The following is a 12,354-nucleotide window of genomic DNA, read 5'->3' on the forward strand; positions in this document are numbered from 1 at the left end:
TAGGTAATAATACCTGACATTTTGTAGTGCTTTAAGGTTTGGAAAGTTCTTTCTTCAAAACAACATTAAAGGGGCAGTTAGGTGGCGCAGTGGATAGAGCACCGGCCCTGGAGTCAGGAGTACCTGAGTTCAAATCCAGCCTCAAACACTTAACACTTACTAGCTGTGTGACCCTGGGCAAGTCACTTAACCCCAATTACCTCACTAAAAAAAAAAAAAGAAGAAGTATATAGTACTGGGGCAGCTAGGTGACACAGTGGATAAAGCACCCACCCTGGATTAAGGAGGGCCTGAGTTCAAATCCGGCCTCTGACACTTAATGCTTACTGCCTGTATGACCCTGGGCAAGTCACTTAACCCTCATTGCCCCACCAAAAAAAAAAACCACAACAACAACAACAACAAAAACCCACAAAGAAACCCAAGAAATATATAGAACAAATATTATTATCTTCACTTTTTTGTAAAGATGAAGCTCAGTTTTGGGGGTTTTTTGGTTTTTTGCAGGGCAATGAGGGTTAAGTGACTTGCCCAGGGTAACACAGCTAGTAAGTGTCAAGTGTCTGAGGCCGCATTTGAATTCAGGTCCTCCTGAATCCAGGGCCAGTGCTCTATCCACTGTGCCACCTACCTGCTCCAAAAGCTCAGTTTTTAAAAAGTTAAGTGACTTGGCTATGATTATACAGCTAGCAGATATCTAAGATATGTTTTGAACCAATGTTTACTGACTGCAGGACTAATACTCTATTACATCATACTACCCTTTTATCTTCTTTTTCTTTTTTTTTTTAGTGAGGCAATTGGGGTTAAGTGACTTGCCCAGGATCACACAGCTAGTAAGTGTTAAGTGTCTGAGGCCGGATTTGAACCCAGGTACTCCTTCCTGACTCCAGGGCCAGTGCTCTATCCACTGCGCCACCTAGCTGCCCCATCTTTAAATATTATTATGGTTCTGTGACCTAATTTTTAAAAAAATGCTTAATTTTATTTTTCTCAATTATGTGTAAACAAAAATTGTTAACATTCATTTAATTTTTTAAATGAATTTTTTTCATTTTAAATTTTTTCAGTGCCTAATTCTCTCCTTCCCTTGAGAAGGCAAGCAATTTGATATAGATTCTACATGTGCATCATAAAAACATTTCTACATTATCCATATTGCAAAAGAAAACACAAACCAAAATACCCAAGAACAAAAAAGAAAGTTTAAAAAAATTCTGTTTCTATCTGCATTCACATTCCAGGAGTTCTTTCTCAGGAAGTGGATAGCATTTTTCATCAAAAGTCTTTCAGAGGGGTGGCTAGGTGGCACAATGGATAGAACATTGCCCCTGGAGTCAGGAGAACCTGAGTTCAAATCTGGCCTCAGATACTTGACATTTACTAGCTGTGTGACCCTGGGCAAGTCACTTGACCCCAATTGCCTCACCAAAAAAAACAAACAAACAAACCAAAAAAAAGTCTTTCAGAATTGTCTTGGATCCCTGCAGCTAGGTGGTGCTGAGTTCGAATCTGGCCTCAGACACTTGACACTTACTAGCTGTGTGACCCTGGGCAAGTCATTTAACCCTCATTGCCCTAAAAAAAATATATATATATAAAAAAAAAGAATTGTCTTGGATCACTGTATTGCGGAGAATAGTCAAATCATTCAGTTGATCATTATACAATACTGCTGTTACTGTGTACAATGTTCGCCTGGTTCTGCTCACTTCATTTTGCATCAGTTCATGTAAGTCTTCCCAGATTTTTCTGAAAGCATCCTACCTGTCATCCTGCATTGTGTTATATAGCACAACAGTATGTGATCAAACTTTCTAATATCATACCAACTCTTAAAATTTCTTAAGACTAGTGTGGAGTGCTAGCTTTTTGGGGGAACTGCAATAATCAATCATTATTTATGACTACTTGCAACAGCCTATCTTCAACATATTCATATAGTTTAAAAATTAAATTGAATTAATTTCACAAAGTTAATTTGTTATTTTGAAGCAATCATCAATTTTACAGAAACTAGCTTGACTCAGAAGTTCATAGCCCACAAAAATTAATATTTATTTCAATAAACCACCACCAAGAATCAAGAAAAACTGATAAATACCTTTAAAATAACAATAAACTATGTCAAATATTTGGTCATTACATATACAAGTCACCTGTACTATGATAACTTAATTAGTGCTTTGTCAGACAATGTGTAGGATTATTTATGTTCTCTTATGTCCTTGAGTCCAGAATATCCAATATGGGGCAGTTTTTATTATCAATTGTGCAAACCCAACCTGCTGACAAATAGGATGTCTATACTTAGATTCTGTGAATGAATAATTTCCTTAATTAATAATTAAAGAGGCATTGTTTCACTGCTGTTTCAGAGAGCTAGATATAGAATTAGATAGATATACATACACCTTAATAGTCTTCCCATTAATTTTGGTTAATTTGGGGTTTATTTTCCAGACATAAATAGGAACATATGGGATTGGTAGTCCAACAAAGAAATTTACAAAGTGAAAAAATTTGAAAACTACCTTAGGAGGAAAAAAAGACTTCTTAACTACAGAAGATAAAGGAGCTTTTGAGGAAACAGTTACAGGACACACAAACTAAAAAATTAACCTATTATGATCAGGGAGCTCTTGGAAAGTAGAGGGTCGAAGAAGTAGACAGGAACTGAAAGGACAAAAGGTTAAGGACAACTTATTGTGGATTTAAATGGTCTTCTCTTTGTGGATTAGTCCCTGTTACGATATCAGGTGTCCACGGGCAATCAATAAATAAAATTTAATAATGTGTTCTCTTCTAGCCAGGTCAATGATCACCAGCAGAGGCTACCACACACAACGTCTATGAGCATGGGCCAAGGCCCATTTCATATCAACAACAGAACAACTAGAAGGTAAGCAATACTCATGAAGTAAGGATGTCCTGATTATAAGTCAATCAACAAATATTTCTTAAGTGCCTACTATGTGCCAGGAACTATGGTAGGAACAGGGTATATACAGAAAGACAAAAATGAAACAATTTTTGCTCTCAAAGAGTTAATAGTCTTATCATCAAGCCTATGGACTCCTTAGAATGTTTTTAAAAACAAAAAATTAAATACGTAAGATTACAAAGGAAATCAATTATATTGAAACAGTTATCAAAATTAAAATTTAAAAATCCATGGATCCCAAATGAAGAACCCCTGTCCTAGAGGCAACAAGAAGCCACTGGGATTTATTGAATAGAGGAGGGATATGGTCAGATCTTTGCAAAAGGTGCCACAAAACCTGCCTAAGGTTTTGTATAAAATACTAAAATATCAATTAAATCAAGGGAAAAATAACAGGAAAGAACCAACTTTTGAGTGGAATGATTTTCTATGGAAAAATGAAAACAAGCTCTGTCTGTGTGTCTGTGTGTTCGCACATAAGCATGCACATATGTGTGTGCATGCATGCAAGCACACTTTAATGTATAGGAGAAGCCTAGAGACAGGTCCTCCAAACTCCAATCTTCCCATTAAAAAAAATAAAGAAAGAATTTAGTCTGTTTTGTCCTGGGAGAAACTTAGGGAATAAAATATATATGATTTATTTTTTACTCTACTCAAAGGCATCCATGATGTTTTGTCTCAGGAAAAATCTTTTCTTGACCCCATGACAAACTAAATATGGTCAAATACTACAGAACAAACTGGTAGAGCCTATGCCATTTATATCTTAGGTAATTCTCCAGGGTCATGTAATTCTTCTTTCCTGTATATATAGCATATAGAGACTGTACATGAGAGGCAGTAGACGCAAAACACCAAGAATTCTGAAACCAGATCAGAAAGTATTACCTTCTGAAACAAAAGTTGAGAATAATCAACTGAATAGATAGGATTAGAGAACAGTAGACATTTTCCAAGGAAGAAACTCACTCAAAATGATTTGTGGTGACGAGAAGACTAGGGTGGTGCCTAATCAGTGAGGTAGGCCACAGGAGTTCCATGTACTTGGTGATTTGCTAATGGTCCATGAAAGTTGAGCTCTGATTCAGAGAAACATGGGAAAATGCATGTGAACTGATGCAAAGCAAAAAAATAAAATAAAATCAGGAGAACAATATACACAATGACAAAAGGCAGATGAACTAAGATTAACTGCAATGACCAATTTTGTTCCTGGAAAACAAATGACAAAACATATTTCCTTTATTTGACATAGAGGTGAAGGACTATGGGAGTGAAATGTTGCACATTTTATCAAACAGTCATTTTGTCAGTTGGCTTTTTAAAACTGTTTTTCTTTCTTGAGAAGTAGGGGTATACCAGGAAATTGCTAATAGGAAAAATAAGATATCAAGACTTTTTTTTTAAAGGGACTAAAAAAAGAGTTCTACTCAGTTAGAAAGCAGTTGAAAAGGTAGACCTTTAGGAAAGATACTACTAGAATTTGCAACTACTGGTGCAAAATTCTCTAGCCTTTGTGAGAATGGGTTCAATCTTGGTGTGGAAAGGGGTTCAGAAGCAAGTACAGTCAGTTTCAGGACAGGTGCAGTGTGAGCAAAAGTATATGTAAGACTTAGGTAGGTGTATGTATAAATAAAAGTGAAAGAAAGAGGAGATTCCAGGTTATTTGAAAGGGTGGAGGTGTTTTGGCAGAAATCAGAGAAGCCTTTCCCAGTCTTCCTTAATCTTAATGCACCTTCCCTCTGAGATTATCTCCAAGTTAGACCTTTATATAGCTTGTTTGTCTGTAGTTGTTTGCATGTTGTCTCCCCTGTGAGTTCCTGGAGAACAGGGACTATCTTTTGTATTTCTTTGCATCCACAGCACTCAGCATATTGCCTGGCACAAAGTAAGTGCTTAATAAATGCTAGGTGACTGACTAAATCAGAAGGAGCATGAAGAGTGAAGGACTTAAGTGTATTCAGGAAGATAATGAAATGGAAAGAGATGAACTGATGCAGAATAAAGTGAGGAGAACCAGGAAAACAATTTATACGAAAATAACAATATTTTGTGACAACTCTGAATGTCTTAGGAACTCTGATCAGCACAATGACCAACCACAATTAAAAAGACTCATGATGAAACATGTTGCCCTGACCGAAGTGATAGACTCCTTACAGACTGAGATTTTTTTTTTGATATGGCTAATGTGATAAATTGTTTTTGCTTGACTATAAATGTTTGTAACAGGTTTGGGTTTTTTTGCTTTCTTAATGGGGGTGGAGATGAGAGAGAAAGAATGCAGATCTTCATGAAAATAATATTAAATTTTTAAAAAGAAACTATTAAACTGGACAATTACTGGGGGAAAACACACAAAGGTAATTTTATGCATGCAAATCTAGTGTCCAGAACAAGGGAAGTGATAACCTCACGTATGACCTGCTTTACACCTGGCAACAATTGGAGCTCAGTTCTGAAAAGATTTTAAGGGAAATATTTGGTGACCTAGAATTTACATAAGGACATTTTAGCCAGGATGATGAGGAGACTTAAAACCAAACACAAGAAGACTATATGAGAGAAATGAATGTTTAACCTAAAGAAGTTTTGATTTGGGGGGACACAACCACAATCTTTTAATTAGATGAAGTGCTGTCACATGAAAGAAAATAAACTTGCTCAGGATGGCTTCAGATGGCCGATGACAGAATGGGGTACAATTAACATGGGGTAGACTTCAGCTCAACATAAAAACTACAAATATCCAACAACAGAATGGGCTAAGTTGCCTGTTTTTTTAGATATTCAAGAACAGGTCAAGAGACCACTTTTCAGGAATGCTGTGCAAGGGGATTCATGTCAGGAAGTAAGTGAACTATATGATTTGTTCCACGCTGATATAAGAGGAAAAGGACAGCACCATGGGAAAAAATGCAAATCTTTAATAGTAGTAAAAGAAGTGAAAATCAAAACACCTTTAAGATATCATTACATAGGGGCAGCTAGGTGGCACAGTGGATAAAACACCAGCCCTGGATTCAGGAGGACCTGAGTTCAAATCCAGCCTCAGACCCTTGACACTTAACTAGCTGTGTGACTCTAGGCAAGTCACTTAACCCTCAGTGCCCCGCCAAAAAAAAAAAAAGATACCATTACATACTAACTTAACAAAAATAAAATAAATGGAAACAGTACAAACTAGTACTGGCAGGGCTGTGAGTACATACACACTTGAAAGGAATTGGGATAAAGTGCTGGTCCAATCTTTCCAGAGAATAACATGGAGACATAAAACAGGAACTACAAAGCTCTGCATAGCCTTGGTTGGGTCCAGTAATTCCACTCCTGGGAGTACAACCAGGAAAATAAACCAAACAAAATCTAAACAGTTGTGCATGGCAGCATTACGTATGACAAAAACCTGACAAATCTTTTTAAAGGCTAACCACTCCACATGATCTCAATCTACTTTTATCTATTTTAGCAGTTTGCACTCCCAATCATTTCCTCTCTTGCTGGGTCTACGTGGTTCTTCCCCACCTGCTACAAACCCCAAAGTTCCAAACAAAAGCTACCCAACCTTTCCACAGTGTCCTCTGGAATACCTGCTCCATAATAAGCAAAGAGCATACTTTCATTTTAAATATTTTCTTTTCACATTCCTTTCATTTTCTGGCTCTCACTGAGATCTGGCTCGCTCCTGATGACAGTTTCCTGGGCTTTCCCTTCCAGAACTGGTTGCGCCTTCACTTATACCCCCTGAATCATGGTCATGGTGGAGGAGTTAGAATAATCCTTGCTCCTCACTGCTACTTCCAGACTCTCCCTCTACCACCACCACTCAGCAACTTCCCCTCCTTTGAGGTTCATTCGATCAATATTTATCACCCAATCAAGATGCTAAGAGCTGATCCCAGACTTCTTGGACACTCTCCTTCCTTCCTTAATGATTTCAGTACCTGGCTCACAATTTTTCTTTTTCCACAACTCCTGCCCTCATTTCCCATAAGTAACTACCTCAACCACACACAAAGATAACCATACCTTTTAGATATGTACTACCATGTGCTACTTTCATGTTCATAAACTCTGAAATTTCCTTATTTGATCACAATCTATTGGCTTTCCACATGCCTTCCAATACCAAACCTTGCTGTCATCTACACCATGACCTCTAATCCCCTGACCTTTCAGTTCTCTCCCAAGCCATTATCCTTCCACTGGCCACAATGATCTCTTTTAATTCCTTGGTGAATGAGGTCAACTCTGCACTGTGCTCTTCCTTTGAGTCCCTTGACCCCTTGTCACATTGCTGACTGTGCCCTGCCAAGCCTCAGCCTTGGATCACTCTGATCATCCCTTGCCTTTGCTCCTACACACATGCTACTAAACAAAGGTAGAGGAAATCATGCAACTGTCCTGACTGATACCACTACAAATTTTGTTACATAATCTTGATTGGGCTCTCCCTGCTACTAAGCAATTCTTTTACATTTCTCTAATTATCTCATTATCCTGCTCACCACAGTATGTTTCTCAAACCTTTTTATCCCTCCTCAAAACTCCCAGAGCTGCCCCCCCCATATTCTCTTGGCTAAGAAACTTCTCATATTTTACTGAAAAAATTGAAGCAATCATGAGTTCCCTCCTCCTCTCATCTCACATCACCAAGATGAAGTCTACTCACTATCTTTCTTAATTATCTTTAATCTTTCCCTATCTACTGACTGCTTCCCTATTGCCTATAAACATGTCCATACCTCCCATATCCTCAAAAAACGCTTACTTGACCCATCCCCATAACTGTCTTCCCATATTTCCCTCACCTTCTGTACCTACACTCCTTGAGAAGGGTGGCTGCAATAAGTGCCCCTCTCCTGCTTCTCTTCCTACCTATTTGAGCTTTGCAAGATCTTCATTCGTGTCACTCCCACTAACTGTGAATGTGCCACAGGGCTCTATACTGAGTGCTCTTCTCTTCTCCCATTTGTATTTCACTTGATGATCTCAGCTCCTACAGATTTAATTAGCATCTTTATACTGATAATTCTCAAATCTACTCACCCAGCTCTAAATTTTCTGCTGACCTCTAGTCTTGCATCTCCAACTGCCTTTTAGACATCTCAGATAGATGTCCTGTAATTATCTTAAACTCAACATGCCCAAAACTGGATTCATTATCTTTCCCCACAAACACATCACATCCTTTCTAAAAATGCACCCCAGTAAGCGAAGGGCTAAGAAAACTGTACAGGCACATGCTGGCATACTACAGCGAGCCAAAGGCAATAGTTACACATATATTATTACTATACAGTAAACATAAGATGCTAAGTACATACTGAATATGAGGGAGAAAAATTTGGCAAATACACACAAATAATGGTTATCCAAAAACTGAGTGATGTGAATGATATAAGGATGCGGAATTCTTAATACTTACTTATTTTTGGAGATTTTAGTGTTACATGGTTTACTTGCAAAACTCTTTGTGCAGAGGCTACATAAGACTATTTTATCTTAGATTACTGTTCGGGAAGACAGGATGAAAAAGAAAGCAACAGCAAGTATTGAATATTTAGTAGCAAAAACCCAGTTTGCATTGTAAACAAGCTGGTCATAAAGTAAAACCTTTCAGGGCTCGTCCATGTTTAGCTGCTGACTCAGTGCAGTCATTCCACTTAAAACAACAGCTTCGAGGAAAATATTTCCATTGACTTTAAAGGGGCAAGAAAAGGACATAGACTTGCAGTTTCCATTTAGACCCACAGGAAATGGAAATCACAAGATGACTCCTGTATACACAGTCTATCTTTGGGCACAGCCACTTTTGAGATAACATTTCCAAATGCCCATAATTATTCGTTTCTGTTAGAATGTAGAATAAATGTACTATTAGAAAGAATACAAAATACCTGCCTGACACAGGTCAGGAACAAACAAAAAGTTCAGCCAGCTATACATATAGCAACACATATGCCCATATATTATAGACCTGTTTGTCAAACACTACTCAGAGGAAACAATGCATTTCAAAAGATGAGTTTTTACTATAACATACAGAAGATGGTTGTCTGCCTCAGATAACTTTAAGTATTAAAACTAATCAGTAGAAAATTAGTTGTCACAAAGAAAAGGAACAATATTTGTCCACCAATTTTCCTGTCATTAACATATGCCCTTGTCACTAGCTATTCTTAGCTAATTTCATTGTTAAAGCCTTCATATTACACAATTTATTCATCAAAATGCATCAATTTGCGTGTTCAACATATTAAGAAATCTCATATTTAACAACCATAATAATAACTGACCATTTGAACAGCAAATGAATCTATATTCTTAGTACCTTACCTTTTACTGTAGCCAAAATGAAGAAAGCAATGATGGTGTTGTTTATGGCACAAGTGGACTTAGCAACACAAGATAACACTGTGTAGGGATTTAAAAGATAGCTGGGAAAGAACACATAAACATACACTCAGCATAATAATTATTGCCAACTGTAAGCATTAGCCACAGCCTTAACTTTTCAGCACATCCATTCAAAATATATTCAATAAAACTGCAACTGTCTCAGAAATGTTACATCCCAGGCAAAGAAAAAATTACTTCACTAGATCCGTCAAACTCACTCATAGTCCAGGAAAGGCCTTTACAGAAAAATCAGGGGGAAATGTTTTCTGTTATCAGATTCCTAGGTACTGATCATGTCTTCTGAACTGTTAAAAGCATCTCAGATTTACCGCTCTCAGCAAACAGCAGGGCTCGCTGAGGTGGGTATCAAGGATACATTCTGTTTATATTGTACACAAGTTCAAATGCTATACAACTTCAAAGAACACTCTTAATTTCCACTGGGGAGCATTGGCAGAGGGGGAAAAAACTACCCAAGACAGCCTTGAAACAAGAAGGGAATCTGAAGGTGAAGGATATATAAACACATTTAACAAAGCAAACCACAAGTCCATATCTCCCAGTGTTTTAAGACATTATAACTATAAAACAATCTGCGACTAAGCAGTGATAGTACTTTTTTTTAAGCAATTCAATCTGAAAAGACTTGAGACCATTCCAGAGGTGAAAGGAATAAATTCTCTTTATAGGCACAATGTTTGTATCAATTCACATTTGCAACTCTCAGGAATAAAGACTATCCCCATAAGAGAATCAAAGCCACTGGCAGGAAGTATTATGTGGATCAAGTAGCTATCTCGTGAGGAAGTCAGACAATACTGTTCTGGAGCAGCATCATAATTTCAAAAAATACCATACATTTCCCAAGTCAAAGGGTAAATCAGTGGCTATCATATTACCATCATCAGTTTTCCAATCTATATAACAGGAAAGAAAACATCCTGAGCTGTATTAAGCAATAAGTATGAGTATATTAAGAGACAGAAAATAAGTAACTATATAAAAAAACTATGTATTATTCCAACATTTTTTTTTTACAGAAATACTGGTCAAAGAAGGAATTTAGATCATCAAAACCAAAAATAAAAATCATTTACAAAACATCTATTTTTGAAAGTCATTTTACCAAAGAGAGAGAATAAATAGCTGTCTCTATGCCTAGCCAGTCATGCAATAGGACTATAGAAAATATTTGATGACTAAGACATTTGCATTTCCAAATATCTAACAAACATGAGAAACTCTAATCATATTTTTTCCCTCTTGTTTTCTGGATTAAAGCCTTGTTCTATGGGGAAATACTTACAACAGTGCTACTTTGAGGGGGATATAGCGCATTTCCATAGGGGTCCGTATGAGTTCAGCCACGTCCGAGGCATACTGATCCAATTCAAGAAGGAGTTTCTGCTTTTTAACCTGGAAAAAGGCAAAACAAAGAGAAGAGTTTCCATAAACTGTAAGGAATTAATTGTGATTTGGGGTTTCCATGACCACATCCTTGCTTCATTATGGTCAGACTGAAAAGATGTAATCTTAAAAGCCATGTCACTTTAACAACCGGAAACTGGCCAACTTGCAGCTGTAGACCCGCCTGTTACTTCTGTCAATCAAAGCTAACAGCCAATTAGTTTGGGTGTGTGTGTGTGTGTGTGTGTGCGCGCGCGCATGCGCGCGCGCTCTCGTGTGCCCCTGTTTCTGGTTTCCAGGGAGGCTTCAGGTAGAAGCTCGGGAGAGCGCTCCCTTGGTCGCCCAGGAGTGAGAGAGAGAATAGCTGGGGTGTTTTGAGCTTTGGACTAAGCCAGGAGATGCAGCACATTCTCCTTAGAGCTGTGGATTACAGGTGGTGGTGAGTTTGTGTTGTTGAAGCTAGGCTAGCTCTTTGGGCTAGCTGGGCTGGAGGCAGGTTTGGGTGCCTGGGGTCTTTTTACCCTAGAGATTTAGATTCTAACTATCTGGGAAGTGGGACATATTTTTCCCTTTCTCTATCCCCTTTCTCATTGTCCCTCGCTCTATTAACTTCACCTGTGTAGATTTGTTACCATTAATAAAACCTGATTTGTGTGTGGAAAAGAGGCTGTTATTCTCCTTTCTTACCCCAATATTATGGCAAGCCGTCCAATTAACTCTCCCCATACTAAATTTGACCCTTACAAAACTAAGGATAACAACAAACCCTGAGACATTTTGTTGAAGAGTACTCTTCAGTTCTAGTTCCTTCAAGACACTATAACAAAATCAGGGAGGCAACAGATGTGAGAGGTAATATGGTGATACAGACAAAATGATATAATGACATGAATTCTGTACCTGAAGTTACAGAACCACAATTCAAATTCTGACTCTGCCACTTAGTAGCTATGTGACCTTTGAAAAGTCAGAGAAGTTCTGTATGCATTTTTTACTTTCTTCATCTAAAAATTGGGGCTAAGTGATGTTTGGTAATGCCTACCTCACAGAACTGATATGAAGATAAAATGACATCATTTAATTTAATTTTTATTAGCTATCTAATACAACATATCATGTTGGTACTGGGGAAACTGCAAAATTGAATTAAAACCATTTCCCTGCTCATATGGAACTTATAGTCTAGAAGGAGGATATGATACAAATAAATGGCTATAATACATTACAATACATAAAAAATGCATCATTATAATATCTTGCATAAAAACAAAAACAATCTCTGCTCTCAAGTAATGCACAGTCTAATGAGGGAAACAACATACAAGCAACTATGTACACATAACTATTAAGTGGGGACTGGTGGGGAGAATCTCAAAGGGGAAGCAATAACATTAAGGAGGACTAGAAACACTTCTTGCAGAAGGTGACACCTGAAGAAAACCAGAAAAGCTAGAAGGCACATATGAGGAAGAGAACATTCTAGGCTTGGGAGCAGCCAGTGAAAATGCATGTAGTCAGGAGATAGAGTTTCTGGAATGAGGAACGACAGCAAGGTGGCCAGTGTCATTGGATTACAGAATATAAAGAAGGGAGTAAAG

The 12,354-nt window shown here is 37.7% G+C and overlaps 1 protein-coding gene across 2 annotated transcripts in view; it reads right to left on the minus strand.

Annotated features, from left to right (window-relative positions):
- Window positions 1-12,354, minus strand: part of PIGU (phosphatidylinositol glycan anchor biosynthesis class U) — a 101,264-nt gene that overhangs the window by 44,108 nt on the left and 44,802 nt on the right. For both annotated transcript variants that reach the window (XM_043982763.1, XM_043982764.1), the window contains 2 exons: window positions 10,656-10,765; window positions 9,287-9,387 (listed from right to left, as the gene is read on the minus strand). In XM_043982763.1, coding sequence (XP_043838698.1) covers window positions 9,287-9,387; window positions 10,656-10,765 — 211 coding nt within the window. The remainder of the gene's footprint in view (window positions 1-9,286; window positions 9,388-10,655; window positions 10,766-12,354) is intronic.

Source organism: Dromiciops gliroides, chromosome 2 (assembly GCF_019393635.1).
Source record: "Dromiciops gliroides isolate mDroGli1 chromosome 2, mDroGli1.pri, whole genome shotgun sequence".
Lineage (NCBI taxonomy): Eukaryota > Metazoa > Chordata > Mammalia > Microbiotheria > Microbiotheriidae > Dromiciops > Dromiciops gliroides.